Raw genomic sequence first — 18,091 nt, 5'->3', positions numbered from 1 at the left:
TCAATTGATGATGGCTTTAGTTATTCATCATGCATGTAATATGAGGTTAACATACTCAGAGCTGATACAACTGATGGTCAGTTAGGGTTAAACCAGCTTTCTGGAACAGGACCCTGAAACTCTACAGACCAATATTTATTAAAATAACTTTATAAGATGAAATAAGAGTCCAGCAGTAATCAATAATTACTATAGCTTGCTTTTCATGCTTGTCATCCAACAATTACCCTCCTACAATCTGAACCAGGATCAGATTACATCTACACAATAAAACAACATCACTCACCTACAGTCATCACCAGCTTTTGGAAGAATTTGTTGCTGTGTGTTTTGTCAGTGGTTTCTGCTCCACACCAGTATGTCCCAGTGTCGTCTGTTGTTACGTTTCTCACTGTTATGGTGATCTTTCTCTTGTTTTTGTCCTCCTTCATAGAAAACCTCCCAATGGGCTTGTTGCGCTGTGTGCTTAATAGAGTTTTACATATAGATGGATCTTCTCCCTTACAGATGAATTTGTTTATAAAAGAATCATTTGGATATTGACACCAGTATGTGAGATTCCATCCAACAGTTGGAAACGTGGTGAAGTTAGTAATAGAAGCTGTAGAGACACAGACAGAAAGACATTGGTGTGTATCAGTGACTGTATTTAACAACATATTTCAGAGACACTTTAATTATCTGCGTGAGAAAATCAAAGCTAAAAGAGTCAGATGTGTGCTGCTCACAGTTAACCTTCAGCTCACAGATTTAACCGTTCTGTTTGCAGAATAACTTGTGTTTGTTTCCTGTGTGATCACATGTGATGGTGGTTTTAGCTGTTCTGTACGCAGTTTGTTTAAATTGATTCTGACAGCCGTCTGTCTCAGAAAGGTAAAACCGGAATTAAAATACAGTAATGCTGTGCTAACACGTGGTCACCACACTCATAAGGTGTGAATGATATTGATAATATTCTAAACACTCAAATACGCTTTACAGGGCGAAAGATAAAAGTAACTGGTTAAAAAAGAAAAGGAGGGAGAGAGGGGAAGGACAGAACTGGAGAATGCAGTCTTGAATGGTGGGTTTTGAGGGTCTGTTTGAAAGATAGCATGGAGATAGGGGATGGTGAGGAACCCAGAGTCAGAGTGAAGTATGTCATTGGGTGATTTTAAGTAGGGCAGTTTGAGTGAGTATCGACAACTCGCTCATGGATTGTGGACAGAGAAAGAATGATGGAGATGGGCCTGCAGTTGTTCAGGGTGTCGGGGTCGAGTCCAATGGACAATGAGGAGTTGCTTACATTGGTGATGAGTGGGGAGAGTGTTACATCTGCTTTTTTTGGAATCTGATCTTCATGGCAAATTGATTTCTCTACTGGATGTGGAAGCAAAATAATTTAGAGTAGTGGCACCACACTTTACATGTACAGTATGAAAGCTAAATTAAATCAGTTACGCCTCGATACATAAAAAGCAAAGAGAGAATATGTTTCTGAAATTTCATTTAATTCATTAGATGTGCATTGGGTTGTAAAGGTCGATTGTCAAATTTACAGGTGTACTTCCCAAAGTCCTCATGTTCTGTTTATTTTTTGGGTCTATGTCAGCAATTATTACTTTTTTGAAGACATTTAATAGTTTACAACTGTGTTTTAATAAACTGTCATTCATTTGTTTATTTACCAGCCTCCACTGATGGACACCCACAGGAGGGGCTATACAAACACATTGATAACATTATTGCTGAAAGTGGCGTCTACAGTCATCAACTCCTGAACCCCCTAAAATATCATGTCTGAAAAGCTTTTTCTTCCACCATTACTGTACTGTTCCTCACAATCCTGCTCTAACATTTGTACATAAAACTATAAATATCCTTTCAGACTTAAAATATTTCTCTTATAGCCTGAACAGAACTGGATTTTGAGGCTGAGACCAATTTCAGTGTTTACAAAAACTGGATGTTGATTATTTTCATCATGTAAAATATTTTAAAAAAATTATTTGTTTTTTGTGACCAAGCTTTACTGAGTGAGACATCTTAACTGTGAAGTCAGTGCTCTACGAGCAGGGCTGTAACAAGTGTAATCTCTAAGATCAGTAGTCCAATAGCAGCAAATGTTTTTACCTGTCGTCTGTGAGAGGAAGAGAAGAAGAAAGATCTTCATCTTGTTGGATGCTGAGATCCTCCTTGTTGGTTGGTCTCCTGTATCTACACAGCTCTATTTCCTGAACTTACATCTTATGATACCTAAAAACTACTCCTCAATTTTCTATCCTGCCCCTTTCATCTTTCTTCTTTAAGTTTTAGCCACATCTCCTCCCACCTTATACATCACTTCATTACACAGTAAATAGGAAATGACTGTAATGAGAGAGAGAGAAAACTTGTACTGTCCCCTGACACAGTGCAACAGTTATAACTTATGCAAACTACAAACTGTGAATGCGTACATCCTCATCATTATTCATGATCTGGTTTTAATCAAGTAAATTACGTACTTCATAGATCATAAATTGTGTATCTGCACAGGTGACTGAGGGAACAAACTAAAGACATTTTATTAGAATTTTTTTCTCCTAAAACCTGTGGATGTTAAACCTTTGGGCAGCAGTAGCTCAGTCTGTGGGGTCTTATCTTGGGAACCGGATGGTGGTTCCGGTTCACGTCCAGCACGGATCAGTCAAAAGGAGTTCAGACTGGCAGCTGGAGAGGTGCCACTTCACCTCCTGGTCACTGCTGAAGGTTCACCTGAGCAAAGCCTGAACCCCTAACTGCTCAGGGAGCCTGACTGCGTGGCAGCCCCCTCACTCTGACATGTAGAGGTCCTGTTTGTGCGTTTGTATTTTGGACCTGTGTGTGACCCTGTTGGAGGGCAGTGGAAGCAACCTATGAACATCATTACATATTATCACCTTCAAGATGAACTTGTTCGCAAAGCAGAGTGGTCATTCATCTGTCCAGTATTCTCTCTGTTAGCTTTGTTTTGGGGCTAGAACCTCTCCTGAGAGAAGATTTGACTCTTTAGCTGCTAAATGCTCGACTGTGTTCACCAGTTAGTCTCTAACTGTGTCTGTCTCCTGTTTGCTGCTGAGCAGATAGTGAACAATGGCCTTTTAGTTTTTCATTGTCAGATAGTGTTCAGCATTTAAATGGTAGGAGATACAGCTCTTTTTAAACAGAAGCTGTAATAATAAGCTGTAAAGCTTCACATGGAAATGTGGAAAACAGTAGTGATGGCTGTGGATGAGGTCTATGTTGACACGTCTCTTACTATTATTATTTTTTATCTCCCTCTGGCTATGAGACATTCTCACCCTTAACCAGAAAAGCTATTTAAAACCAACAGGTTGCAAACCACAGGCTCACTTAAGTCTCCACCCATAGAACAAAACCACATGAAACTGCTGCTGATGGCTGATAAAAAATTTATAAACAGGTTATCATGTTTAATCAGGTTTAATGGCTGAATTAGATTAAAACGTGTGGCAGTATCTGCCTTGCCTTGTTTATTGAGATTTTTGTTGGCAGAAAAAAAAAAAAACACCTTCAGAGTACTCTGGCAAAAAGATAACCTGGCACAGCTTTTGCCAGACTGCAAAAGGAAGTCTTCGGGTAAGAAGCTGAGTGGCAAATGAAACACAAGCAAGCAGACGTTCCTTTGTAACTGGATCGCTGTATTTCTGCTTTTATCTCAAAATCAGTGCCATCAAAGATTAAACTATTGATGCTGTGAACATTTTCCAGATCTTTTGTCAGATCCTGTGATCCTTTAACCTGATGGACTGTCAAACTGGGCTGGATCGTTGATGTCTCACCGTCATTTTAAACAGCACACCCCCACCATCACAGCCCCCTGCATTGTTTTAACACTGTTATAGTCACTCCTTGTTCAATAATAATTAGTCATTCAACAAAACTGAATTAGAAAAGCATCACGGTCAGACTGAACATCCTCAGTCAGGTTATGATCTCAGGCTTTAGTGTCATTCTATTTTAGGTCACTTACAAAAAGCTCCACCCGTCATATTTTTCTACCACACATCATTGCAGACATCAGTAAACCACAGGAAACTGTGCTTATTTGGTGATTTAAATTGAAAATGAATGTATCTAGATATTCAGCACATTAAAGTTAATTTGCTATTTGTAAAATTCTACGTGATTGTTGCATCTTTCAAGTATGTTGATGATAACTGTAGTCTTGGTAAAAGGCATGTAGTGTTGTCTCCCACAGTGTGTCACGGTGGGATCTCAAATGGGGGTCGTCGTCTAATGTGAGTCAGTTTTGGGGGTCCTTGACATGAAAAAGTTTGAGAACCAGTGCTTCACAAAACTCAAGGAGATCATTCCATCTCACAATTTCTAGCAGCTGCAACATTTAAAGTGAGAAAGTTCACAACTGTAGTGGCTATTTGTCCATAAACTTAAACAAAAACAAATAATAACAAACTTCTCAAATGGCCACTTGAGGCTACGTCATGGTTAGGCTTTACGCAGGTTCAGAGGTACCAAAGCAAAGTGATGTCCATAACAAGATTGAGTTTGAGGAGGTTTATTCACACACATAAGCAAGCTCACAGACATTTCTGCTGCCTCTCTCACGCTGATAAAAAACCATATGCCCTCGTGCCTGCAGCACCTCCCACCTTGACCTACTTATGCAAATGAACATAACACCATGTGACCAACAAACGACAATACAAGTAAAGCATAAATACAAAAAAATCCAAATTAACTTTAACAAGAAAAGAAATAAATTAGGCTATAAATTAACCTAAACAAAAATAAGAATATAGCTCCAACCACCCAGCCCCTAATTGTAACGGTACTTTACCCACAATTAACCTTAGCTTTAACACAAAGGAGCTATTTTCTAATTGTAGCTTAAACATTAAACTGGAATCTTCACATCTTCGGATTCTCCATATCTGAAAGAAACAAACAGATGGAAGACAGAGATAGGAGAAAGAATGAGTCGTATAGTCAATTATTAGCCTCCAAGAGAAGACAGAGCTTGGTTATCGGTCTGTCCAGGATGCTGATCTTCGTTTGGACCTTCACAGAGCGAACCAGTCCTCTAGAGTCAGCTGTGGTGCTTAGAACTCTGCCCATCATCCATGAGCCTCTTGGAGCTGTGGCATCAGCGATTACGACAATATCTCCTGGAATAAAGTTTCTCTTTTGCTTCGTCCATTTTTGCATTACAAGCAAATACTCTGCTGTCCACCTTTTCCAGAAAAGCTCCGCAACGTACTGCACTTGCCTCCATCTCCTCTTAATGTACAGATCAGATTTCTCGAACAGACCTAATGGCAGAATGGGCTTGCCTTTTAACAGAAGAATGTGATTTGGAGTAAGCGCTTCTAAATCATTGGGATCTTCTGAAGCCTTAGTTATTGGCCGGTCATTGAGTATCGCTTCCACCTCACAAAACAGCGTTTGCAGACCTTCCTCGTCCAGCAGTTGATGTCCAACAACAGAGGTAAGTACACTGCGCACAGAGCGAATCAGACGCTCCCAAGATGTGAGATGCAGCTGGGGTGTTAAAACTCCACGTCATTCCTTCCTGCACAAAAGTCCTTTCAATTTTAGAGTGATTTAAAGCGGCCAATGCTTGCCTCAGTTCCTTCTTCGCACCAACAAAATCTGTGCCGTTATCTGACCTTACACTTGTCACAGGTCCTCTTCTGCAGATAAATCTTCGCACAGCATTGATGCAGGAGTCCGTGTCGAGGGAATGCGCCACCTCAAGGTGTACTGCGCGGCTACTCATACAGGTAAATATCACTCCATACCGCTTCAGCACAGTTCTACCTCTCCGCACCTCCAATGGTCCAAAATAGTCCACTCCCGCATTTGTAAAGGGTGCGTTATCAGGCACAACTCGTTCCTCTGGTAAGTCAGACATCTTCTGTTCTCCAACCTTTCCTCTGTACCTTCTGCACACTGTACATTGTGAGAGAATCTTCCTGGCCGCAGAGTTGGCATTTATGATCCAATACTTCTGTCTCAATCTGTGCAGCATGTGATTGCGTCCAGCATGTCCAAGTTGGCAATGGATGTAACGCAATATGAGCTGGGAAACATGCAAATCCTTTGACAGAATCACAGGATGCTTTACCTCCCCACGGCAGTGCAGATTTAAACACACGTCCACCAACTCTGAGGATGCCATCTTCGATGAAGGGGTCGAGGCGATACAGGGGACTGTCTTTAAAAACAGTCTTTGGGTCATGTTCTAGTGAGGAAATTTCAGTACTGAATCTTTGGTTTTGTGCAAACTGAATTATTGCCTTTTCGGCTTCCTCCAAGCGCTCTGGTGTCAAGCTGGATTTTCCAAGTGCGGCTTTGAATTTTTTAATCTCCTTTTCCACATTCTCATTCTGGTTGACCACATATTCTTTTCTCTTTCGGCTTAAAAGTAAAAGTCTTTCTTTCAGCTCCAACAGCCAGGCCACTGATGTTTTAAGCTTTCTCCAGGATGAAAAATAGTGAATGAGCTGACTGAGAGGATTGTCACTGTGTATTGTAACAACATTCACCTTAAGTTCCCTTTTCACCTCTGCATCATCAGATGGAATGGAAGAGGAGTCCAAGTCGAGTTTCGGCCACCTGGTGGGGGGCAAGTGCAAAAAGTCCGGTCCTTTTAGCCATTTTCACAGCTGCAGCAAGCTCAAGACGTGGAATGGTTAGTTGCTTTAGAGGAGCGACACGAGCCTTGCCTGTGATAAATGAAACATGCACGTTGTCAGTGCTCTCCAATCTCAAATATGAAACAGTGCCATATCCTGTTTGACTAGCATCTGAAAAATGATGCAGTTCTGCTTTCACTTGTGTTTCAAAGTTTTTGGGTTTAATGCACCGTTCCACTTTAAATCCACTCATATGCTGAAGTTCAGAGAGCCACTCAGACCAATGTTCGGAGACATCACGGGGAACTGGCTCATCCCATTTGAAGTTCATTCTGCACAACTCCTGTAACAGTAACTTGGCAGGTATTATGAAAGGAGACAGAAAACCCAGCGGGTCGTAAAGAGAGCTCACCACAGAAAGGATGCCCCTCCTAGTGTGTGGACGTTCCTGCACTGCAGTCCTGAAGCTGAACGTATCACCTTGAACACACTCTTTCCACAGGGAGTTGGTCCCTGTCCAAATCCATGTTCTCCAAACCCACTGCTCTGATTTCGCTAGGAATAAGTGCAAACACATTTGAGTTATTTGTGACCCACTTTTGGAGATGAAAGCCGCCCTTTTTACAGAGAGATGTTAATCCATGTATGAGCTTCACTGCATCTTCCTCTGTCACAGTGGACTTAAGACAATCATCCACGTAGAAATTTGTCTTAACTGTACGAAGGACATCGGGTGAATATTGCAGTGCATTATCCTCAGCAGTTCTCCTCAGTGCATAGTTTGAGCAGCTTGGAGAGGATACAGCTCCAAACAAATGCACGCACATCCTGTATTCCTCTGGCTCCGCTGTAGCGTCTCCATTGGGCCACCATAGAAAGCGCAAGAAGTTAACGTGCTTATATGGAACCCGGACCTGATGGAACATGGCGTTGATATCAGCCATAACAGCGATGGGCTCTTCTCTAAACCGAAGGAGGACACCAATTAGTGTTAGTGAAGTCTGGGCCCTGCAGGAGCTGACTGTTCAATGATATACCTTTGTAAGTACAGCCGCAATCAAACACAACACGCAACTTTCCTTTGGTTGGATGACGTACACCATGGTGGGGAATGTACCACACCTTTCCTTGTTCCAGAGTGGGCTCATTTGTGGGAACCTTTTCTGCATATCCTTGCTCAAACATTTTGTTAAGGAAATCAACGTATTGAGCCTTGAATGAAATATCTCTATTAAATCTCCTCTTCAGGCCTTGGAGTCTTTGTAGTGCAATGCAGCGATAATTTGGCAAAACAGGATCATCAACTCTGAAAGGTAAGTCAATGTGATAATGTTCATTGTTAAGCACTGTCGTACTCTCCACAATTTTCATGAATTTAATGTCTTCTCTTGACATCTCAAGTTGTTCATCACTTGTAAAAATCATGATTATACTGTTGTATCAACATACTTTCCAAGTGTTCCACAGATATGCGATTAGCAGTTACAACAATGCATCCTGATTTGACACCAGTACCTTCAGAGTCTCCAGCACGAAGAGGCCCATTTATGACCCAGCCAACTCTGGTCCTTACTGCATACGGTCCACCACATTGACTGTTTATCAGTTCCCGTGGCTCCAAAACTTTAGGAGAGTCGGTTCCAATGAGAAAGTCTACATCTGCATCTACTTCATGTAGCCTGATGCTGCTCAAATACGCCCATTTGGCAACATCATCCTGACATGGCACATTGACTTTAGATACAGGCATTTTTGTTTGTGTCAGAACAGACGGTAGCTCAATAAAGTCATCGGTGTCAAATCCAGACACCTCCAGACCGGTTACTATAGTAGTGTTGATGGTTTTAGTCTGCCCCATTGTCCTTAACACTACATTACAGTTTTTTCCTGATACTCCCAGCCTTTCAGCCATACTTGTAGTACAGAAGGTACCAGAGCTCCCAGGATCCAGGAAAGCATAAGTGTGCACAACTTTATTACTTTTCTGACTTTTCACCTGCACAGCCACAATGGAAAAAACAGCAGTATCCTCTTCACCAGCCCCAATATGACCACACGTCTGCTGCTTCCCGGATACAGTGCTCACAGTTTCTTTGGAGGTTATCCTTGTAGTATCCTCCTTCTCCACATGCAGGACAGATGGGTGCTTCCTGTGACACACTTCACAATCCAAACGACTCCTGCAGTCTTTGCTTGTGTGTCCATGTTTCAAGCACCCAAAACAAACGCCCTTCTCCTTTAGAAACTGAATCTTGTCCTGTTGTGTCTTTCTTCTAAACTGAAAGCATTTTTCCAGAGTGTGATTGGTAAGATAGCAGAATATACATTTGAGCTGGTTACTGTGAGCTGTCAAGTTTTCCATTTCTTTATGTCCATCCTTTGGTGCATTAATGCTGGTGGCAAATGTACCACTTTTCCTTTTCTGCTTAACTTGCATGGATAGCTTTGTATAGCTGGCTGGAGAAACATTATTAATATTTCCAAACAGAGGATCTGAAACAATTTTGACTTGTTTTTCAATGAAATTCACAAAATCAACAAACACTGCTCTGCTTCCAGTTTGTTCCAATATGTCACATGCCACATTTCTCCACTTTTCCCTCAGCTTATATGGGAGTTTCATTAGGATCGTCCTGAGGTTAGCTGGCATGTCCAACTCCTTCATATACTTTATATGATGTACTATATTGGAGCAACCTCGAAGGAACAAAGCAAATGACTGCAAAGCATTAACATCCTCAGGTTTTATTGAGGGCCATTGTTGATTTTGTCCATGTAAGCCGAAGATATTTTATGTTCACTGCCAAAATGTTCAATCAAAAGCGTTTTTGCTCTTTGATAACCTGGTTCAGAGGGCATATGCTGACAACTTCTCACAATGTCTCTTGGTTTCCCTCTAGTGTACTGTTCTAGGAAGTACAGACAATCACTGAAATTTTGAGTTTTATCCTCAAAGGCTCTGAGAAAAGATTTGAAATACAGGGGATCTCCATCAAATACAGGTATATTTCTCATAGGCAGAGCAGAGGCTGTGTTTTGTTGGACCAACAGCGCAGTTATTTCATTTTGACGCTGCATGATGTTCAAAATGTCCGGAGAATTGATGGATGGATTATCGTCACAAACATCTTGCAAACCCAGTGATTGTGTACCTTGCCTTTGAAACACAGGAATGACATTAGGTATGGGTAGTTGTTTTACAACATGTTTGGGTTGAACACCAACAGGGACAGAATTTAACAAGCGACTGGAGGTAGGTTCAGAGCTTTTATTGGTGGGCACATAGCGTTCAGCATTCGGATTTAGTTCATATGTCCTTGAGTTTCTGACCTTTTCAAGTAAGAATTCATGCCATCTGATGTTTGAGATGCACATCTTGACACTTTAGAGCCACACTTTGAGCTTACTTCCACAACCTCCAATTTTGCATTTGTCACCTTTAATTCTGCCTCCAGAGCAAGTTGTTCCTTTTCTCTCCTTAAATGTTCCCGTTTCTTCCGTAAGTCCTCTTGTTCAAGCCGTATTTGTTCCTGTAACGCTGCTCTTCCCGCTTGCACTAATATTTTTGCAGATGCACTGGATGAAGTCTTTGACAGTTTAGAACCAGCCTTTGAACGCGTTTCAGAACCTTTATTGGATACACTGTCCTCAGGCCCAATATCAGTTGGATTATCAGGTGGTTTAATTGGAAGTTCATATGAATGGCCTGTGTTTGATAACCAATTTGACGCCATCAATAAAGCTTGAAAAACACTTTTCCTTTTGTTCAAAATATTTATCTTGTTTCTCCTTCTCCTCCTGAGGTATGTCCAGTGACACAAATGACAAATGATGTTGTTTTGCCTCATCAACACATATTATTATTGATCCAAAAGAGACTTGACTGCATCAATATTGTCTGCAGAATGCATCAACTTATCCATCTGATTCATGTACGATTTGGCTCGTCTGCATTGCACCGATCTCTTTTCCTGACACGTTTGCATAAAAAACATCATTCCTTTAGCAGTAAAACTTGTGCGTCTTCTTGTAGGAAGCGCCGTGTCGCTTGTGGCTTTAGATGCAACGTCAGACATTTTACCCTTTGTTGATGTCGGTCATGTACACACACAGTTGCTTGCAAAGATTGAATAAAGCACATACCTTGTGGAACTTTGTTTGGGTGGTTGCCTTCGTGCACGGAATTGAATGCAGGCAGTAGCTGTTGTTGCGCGCGGCTGTGCGCATCACCTGTGAAGGCTTTGGGCCTTTGCGAATTCAAATTGCAGCAAATAATATCCTCCACTCCGTAGTGCAGCTCCAGCGCTCCAGTAGCTTCACCGTTATCCAATACGGTGTCCAGGGAAATTTTACATCGTCGGGTGGGTCGTATTATTCGATGTTTGCACTGCATCCAGCCCCCTGGCTCTGTCACTCCTAGGCCCTTTTTCCTTTGTTTGTCTCCCACATCCAGGTGAATAATCCACTTTCGAAACGGTAATCCAGCAAACGACAAGTCCAGTATCCACGCAAACCAACGATATGTTTTTTACTTAATGTAGTGGCTATTTGTCCATAAACTTAAACAAATAATAACAAACTTCTCAAATGGCCACTTGAGGCTACGTCATGGTTAGGCTTTACGCAGGTTCAGAGGTACCAAAGCAAAGTGATGTCCATAACAAGATTGAGTTTGAGGAGGTTTATTCACACACATAAGCAAGCTCACAGACATTTCCTCTCTCACGCTGATAAAAAACCATATGCCCTCGTGCCTGAAGTACCTCCCACCTTGACCTACTTATGCAAATGAACATAACACCATGTGACCAACAAACGACAATACAAGTAAAGCATAAATACAAAATAAACCAAATTAACTTTAACAAGAAAAGAAATAAATTAGGCTATAAATTAACTTAAGCCCAAAATAAACAAAAATAAGAATATAGCTCCAACAACAACAATAAACAATCAACATGACTGAAATGCTCAACTTCAGAACACTGTAATTTCACCACTGTATTTCTAAATATATTGACATTATTACATTATAACTGACATTATTAAATTCACTTTCACACAGTGAGCTTGAGGATGGCAGCACTAGGGAATTAGAGAAAGGGACAAAGAGCAACACCAATACAGAGGGCGAATCAGAGACTGAGGAGCAAACTGGGACACAATGTCAGTCTTAATTTTACCACTAGATGACACTAAAGTAAAAAAAATAAATCCTGCATACAGTGAAATTAATAAGATTAAATGAGGAGGCTGTTACACTGGTGTTGTAAATAATAAGCAACATTTTAATGATTGTTTTCTTGTACATAAAACTATGAAATATAATAACTCAAACTACCAGTTTTAAGACAGTTTCTTTAAATTAAGTCGCTTTTATCCAAAGCTTTTTATGTCAGAGGTTGCACGCCTCTGGAACAACTAGGAGTTAAGTGTCTTGCTTAGGGACACATCAGTGGAGGGGTCACAGAGGGGGATTGAACCCAGGTCTCTCACACCAAAGGCATGTATCTTATCCACTGCACCATTTCAGCCATCAAGGCAATGTAAAATAATGATTTGATCCCAGTGCAGTTGTCTAGTTGGTGTGTTTAACGTCACTAAATGAGTAAATAACTGACCAAAACAAAAAGAGGAATAGCCACTTTATCTGGAAATTAAATGTGAATTCAAATGGTCAATGTAGTCGTCAAAAATATTTTCTCAAAATATGTTCTCAGTGTGCAAGTTTTCACATAAAAATATCACTGAATTGCAGGGAAAGGATTTTCTTTTATTTCTGGGACTCTCATTCAGACCAGGTCAACAATATACAGTATCTGTGATAAGTTAGATCAGGTAATGAGATAAGATGATCGTTGCTCGGTGCTGCTGAGCTGTTGACTGTTGTGTAGAGAGGATCCTCTGAAGAGCTGGACGGCTGGCTGACTCTACAGTAGGCTGGATTTTACTTCACAGTAGAATATTTTCAGGCAGCAGAGCTGGGTTTGAGGATCACTGCCTCACCACCAACTCTGTCAGAGCTGTTTGGAAGTTGATGCTGGAGTAATGCAGCGAGGCAGAGGGGTTTGTGGGAAAGTTGGCAGTGGCATAAATTGGGAGTCTGGAGAACTCTCCATTCAAAATGTGCTCAACACTGTAAGTTAAAATACAAACAGGTCTGAGTAACGGATTTTATGTAAAAAAAAATTTAAAAGAACAATAGCTATTATCAATATTGTATAAATAGTTAAAGTTTTAAAACATTCCCATATACATTATATCATACAGTAACACATTTCCCGTTGTGGTCTACAGTGGGTTTCTGATCATTAGCTCATGTGGTAACAGTATAATACTTTATAGGGAATGTTTTGTCAAGTCCTCCAACCTAAAGGACAACATAGTTTGTTTTTACCAACCTCCAAATACGACTCATATAGGCATATCCTAAAGTAGTGTTAATTCACTGTATTAAAAGAAACAAATCAGTCTTGTTTCACCGCTCACGTTAGACTATTAAATGATAAATGTGGATAAAATGATTTAGTTATAAGTTAAACAATATTAATGACAGAGAAATATCAATTTAATATTTTAAACTGTTATGGTGACATTAGTAGTTGGTCTAAATTACAGAATATATGTGGGATATTACAGGAATATTACAAAGGGCTTCTTTTGAAATCTAGCATAAGTAAACTAGTGCACTTCTTTTCCTTCTCTTTGATTTTCTTCATGCTTCTGTCCTTGTATTCTTAAAACCTGCAAATCCTGTCAGACAAAGAGAGAAAGGGAAAGAACAAAATGTTATAGTAGTAAAGTGAATAAGCAGTAATACATGTGCAGAATTGTCTTCATTTAAGTATTCCTAAAACGTTGTCACATTATAGAGGATTTTTTCCCCCAAGTACTTAAATGAAAACGGGAAATGTTAAACTTATTAAAGTCTCCGCCCATCACTCAACTTCTCTGCTGCTGACACTCTGATCCCTACATTCATTACATCCAGAATGGACTTCTCCAATAGCATCCTTTATGGTTCATCTGCCAAAGCCCTAAATAAACTTCAATACATCCAAAACTCTGCTGCCCGCCTTCTCATTCACACCTGCATCCTCCAGAATCCCCACCGGCTCCCTGTTTCCCAGCGCATTCAGTTTAAAATCCTCCTCCTCACCCATAAAACCCTCCATAACCAGGCCTCTTCCTACCTCACAGACCTGCTCCACCACCACAATCCCTCCCGAAACCTCTGCTCCTCTAACATAAACCTCCTCTCCTCACCACTCAGGACCAAGCACCGTACCTGGGGTGACTGGGAGCTTTTCACACCCCACAGCTCCCCTCCCTTTGGAACTTCCTACCCATACAGATCCACTGTACTGACCTGGACACATTCAGATCACTTATCAAAACCTACCTCTTTAGATTAGCCTTCAGCCTCTTAACAATGTTAAATTTCACCTGCTGTTAGTTTTATGCTCTTCCCTGCATTGATGTATATTATGTAACTATTTTTTTATGTGCTTAATGTACTGGTTTTATTGTAAAGTGTCTTTGAGTATCCTAAAAAGCACAGGTGAAACCTGAAATTTACTTTAAAATTGTTTTATTTCCAATTAACATTTCAATTGAAGTGTTTGCCTTTAAGGTTTTAATTTAAGCATTAAGATTTAAGCATTTCAGTTTTCTATTTCAGGACTTTTCAATTTAAATAACAACATCAATTTGTCATTTCAATATTCCAGTTCATTTTTCAGTTTTTAATAACATGTATGGCCTGATTATCTTTAATGCTATAATATAAAAAAAATTGTCGCAATTTTCCCCTTTTATTTCTTGGTTAAATCATCCTCCATAGCACATTACCTGAAGTGCTAGTTTAAGAAACAAAAGTTGGAGCATAGTAAAATATCATGTTGTGGAGTATGGTTTGTGTAAGAAATGTAACTGTATTGGAGTAGACTAAAAGCAGGCACAGTTGGTCTCTGTCTGCCTGAAACTATGATGGAATCATGAAATCGACTACACATGATAGGGCTGTGAGTTTGCCAAAAATAAGGTTTGAACAAATTTGTACAAACAATTAAAACTTAATTAAATTCAATCTTAAGCTGTACCAAATTATGTTCCCCATTCATTTCTAGTAGCGAGGAGGCATATGTTTTCACCGCTGGTGTTCTACTGTTTTCTCTGTCCTATATTGCTATGCCAAATTTGTGACCCATCAGATTCTGTGAAGGATCAACTACATAAAAAGTCTCGACCAAAATTTGTCAGTTGAGATGTTAGTTGATCCACAGACAAATATACTTACATGTCTGCCATTAAAGTGATCTAAATGTTTTGATCAAAAAGTAGCCACCAAATGTGTTTTTGGAGATGTTTGATGATATTAAAACCAGTGAAAACCTCTTACGTGTGTAGACAAAATATGTAGTGAGCATAAGCAGCAACAGCAGCACATCCAAAGAGAGGGCCACAGCAATCGTCAACACAGATGTCCGATCTACACGAGAAAACAAGAAATCAAAATTACATCCAACATTAACAAAATGAAGAAGAGCATCAATACTTATAGTATTAGCAACAAAAAACTATTAAATATTTGTAGTCAGAAGTATTTTACCATGACCGATTAAAGACACTCAGCCTAGTATACAAGCATTATTCCTTAGGGTTTAAATGAACAAACATGCTTTCTCACCAAAACCACCATAAGAAACAGAAGCTGGCTTTGTTACAGATGGTGAAGAGGTTGCAGGGGGATTTGTTGACACGGCCGGTGACACTGTAAACAAACAGTCAATTACATTTAAGTTAAGCTTTTAAGCACGCAAACAACAATATATTTAACAGGTTTAATTCATAACTAAGAAGGAGAGAATACATTTGGTATTTAAGAAAAACCAACAGGGGAAATTTATGTCTGATGTCATTTATCTAAAGATGGAGGGATTTGTATAATTTACATGGGTTTAAAGTACAATGTTGTGTCAGCTTTCAGCTTGTGTGCCTATTTTACGTTACTGTTAACTGTAATGTAGTTAATTTAATTAGAGGTAAAAGGTGCTGATTGAGAAACCTGTGATCCCTCGCTGTATGTTAGGAATCGGTGTAAGGAAGCAGCATTTGACAACTCACATACAGTCATCAACAATCTGTGGAAGAATGTTAAGTTGGCCAACAATCGGTTACCGTCCTACAATCTGAACCAGGATCAGATTTCATTCACACAATAAAAATGACTCACCTACAGTCATCACCAGTTTGTGGAAGAATTTGTTGCTGTGTGTTTTGTCAGTGCTTTCTGCTCCACACCAGTATGTCCCAGTGTCGTCTGTTGTTACGTCTCTCACTGTTATGGTGATATTTCTCTTATCTTGTTCCTCCTTCATAGAAAACTTCCCAGTGTTCTTGTTGTGCTGTGCGGTGCTTACTAGAGGTTGACATATAGATGGATCTTCTCCCTTACAGATGAATTTGTTTATCAGAGTATAATTTGGATATTGACACCAGTATGTAAGATTCTGTCCAACAGTTGGAAACGTGGTGAAGTTAGTAATAGAAGCTGTAGAGACACAGACAGACATCGTTGTGTATCAGTGACTGTATTTAACAACATATTTCAGAGACACTTTAATTATCTGTGTGAGAAAATCAAAGCTAAAAGATGTGTGCTGCTCACCTTTAACTTCCAGCTGTATCTTTCTGAGAGCAGCTCTGTAACTTCCTTCATGTGTTTCCACTCCACACCAGTAGACACCAGCATCACGTGAGGACACGTTACTGATGGACACGCTGAAGCTACTCTTGGTTTCTGTGAGAGTGAATGTCCCGTTTGACTTCAGAGAGGATTTTGTTGATAAAATATCCTCACAGATTGAACCGTTCTGTTTGCAGAAGAACTTGTATTTGTTTCCTGTGTAATCACATGTGATGGTGGTTTTAGCTGTTCTGTACACAGTTTGAATAAATTGTCCCTGGCAGCCGTCTGTCTCTGCAAATAAACAAGAAAGGTAAAATGTGAAACTGTGATAATGTGCTAACACATGATGGAAATGCAAATCACCACACTCATACAGTAAAGTGTGAATCATGTTAAATCTGCTTTTATTGCAAATTGATCTCCATTTTGTTTATCTGAGTAGATGATAACTTGAAATACAGTGAGGAAAATAAGTATTTGAACACCCTGCTATTTTGCAAGTTCTCCCACTTGGAAATCATGGAGGGGTCGGAAATTTTCATCGTAGGTGCATGTCCACTGAGAGACATAATCTAAAAAAAATGATGATGATTTCTAAGTGGGAGAACTTGCAAAATAGCAGGGTGTTCAAATACTTATTTTCCTCACTGTAGAAAGTGACTCTACTGAATGTGGAATTAGAGTCAAAATTGTCTGGAAATTCATAACCAACATCTGTAACCAGCTGTGTGTGTGTGTGTGTGTGTGTGTGTGTGTGTGTGTGTGTGTATAAATGATGTTAACAATGTATCCAATAAATTAATTTTAATAAAAAGTGAGTGCCTCTTACCAACGTCCAATTCCAATTCCACTGTGTCACATGAGTCAGGTAGTTGGTTAAATTTACAGGTGTACTTCCCAAAGTTCTCACGTTCAGTTTTATTAATGGCCACCCTGAGATTTTTTTTTTTGGATCATGGTACAGGAAAACTCTGCCGTTGTTTTCCCACACATTCTTTAGAGCAGTTCGTATGGTTTCTTTGGGATTAACTAAATCAATACTTTCATATGTTACATTTGGTTTTGGATATTTGCAGGTGAATTTAATCCATCCTACTGGGCATCCCTTCACTTTAGACAAGACCTCATGACCTGAAAGACAAAAGTTCACAACATGACACTTGACAGACTGTCATCTGAATTAGCTCTCTATCAATGCAACATTGCAACTTTATTTTGAGCTCAATATTTACCACTTGGAAGCAGTATACAAACATTTAATACATTCTTTTAACACACTATAATGTAGTTATAGGCTGCTATGAGGACAGTATCTGTCAGCAATTATAATATCTTATTTAGAGATATTTTATATAATTGCAACTGTGTTTTAACATACAGTCACTCATCATCGGTTTAGCAGCCTCTACTTTTGAGTGCCCACAGGAGGGGCTATACAAACACATTAATTAAAAGTTTTTAGCTGGAAGTGGTTTTTAAATTTAAATCTAAAAGAACACTTGAACAGCCTAAAATATCATGTTTGAAAAGTAGATTCTAATGAATCAATTTGAGCTAAAGAACAGCTAAACCCAGGAGTGGTTGTTGGTTGTCTGGCTCGGAGTAAAAAACAATTGTCCAGCCCAGAACCTCATATAGCTTCAGCTGAATTTCTAAATGTATTCTCACATCCTTTAGGAAATGATCTCTTTGCAGCTAGTATTAGTCACAATAACAGTGAACAGTAAGACTTTCAATGCACATACAGGAATCTGAGTATTGATTTGTAAGAATTGATAAA

The 18,091-nt window shown here is 39.7% G+C and overlaps 1 protein-coding gene across 1 annotated transcript; it reads right to left on the bottom strand.

The window, feature by feature from the left end:
- Window positions 1–12,505: 12,505 nt before the first annotated feature.
- Window positions 12,506–16,702, bottom strand: LOC119885808 (polymeric immunoglobulin receptor-like). The gene is made up of 5 exons (XM_038696037.1): window positions 16,291–16,702; window positions 15,856–16,173; window positions 15,310–15,393; window positions 15,022–15,111; window positions 12,506–13,373 (listed from the first exon to the last, which is right to left on the bottom strand). The coding sequence occupies exons 1-5, from the start codon at window positions 16,700–16,702 to the stop codon at window positions 13,336–13,338; spliced, it is 942 nt and encodes a 313-aa protein (XP_038551965.1). The 3' UTR covers window positions 12,506–13,335.
- Between the last annotated feature and the right edge of the window lie 1,389 nt (window positions 16,703–18,091).

The sequence above is a fragment of the Micropterus salmoides genome, unplaced genomic scaffold (genome assembly GCF_014851395.1).
Source record: "Micropterus salmoides isolate LMB-PRFRI ecotype aquatic unplaced genomic scaffold, ASM1485139v1 Ms_hic_scaffold_4, whole genome shotgun sequence".
NCBI classification, from domain to species: domain Eukaryota; kingdom Metazoa; phylum Chordata; class Actinopteri; order Centrarchiformes; family Centrarchidae; genus Micropterus; species Micropterus salmoides.
This window is presented reverse-complemented; position numbering and strand designations above follow the sequence as displayed.

Bases quoted from the DNA above. Each gene is read 5' to 3' on its own strand.
- LOC119885808 (XM_038696037.1), bottom strand. From the start codon at position 16,702: ATGATTCACACTTTACTGTATGAGTGTGGTGATTTGCATTTCCATCAT. The intron at 15,394-15,855 runs GTGAGTCATTTT...GTTTGTTTACAG, and splicing joins CAAACTGGTGATGACTGTAG to TGTCACCGGCCGTGTCAACA. The intron at 15,112-15,309 runs GTGAGAAAGCAT...TTTCTCGTGTAG, and splicing joins TGTTTCTTATGGTGGTTTTG to ATCGGACATCTGTGTTGACG.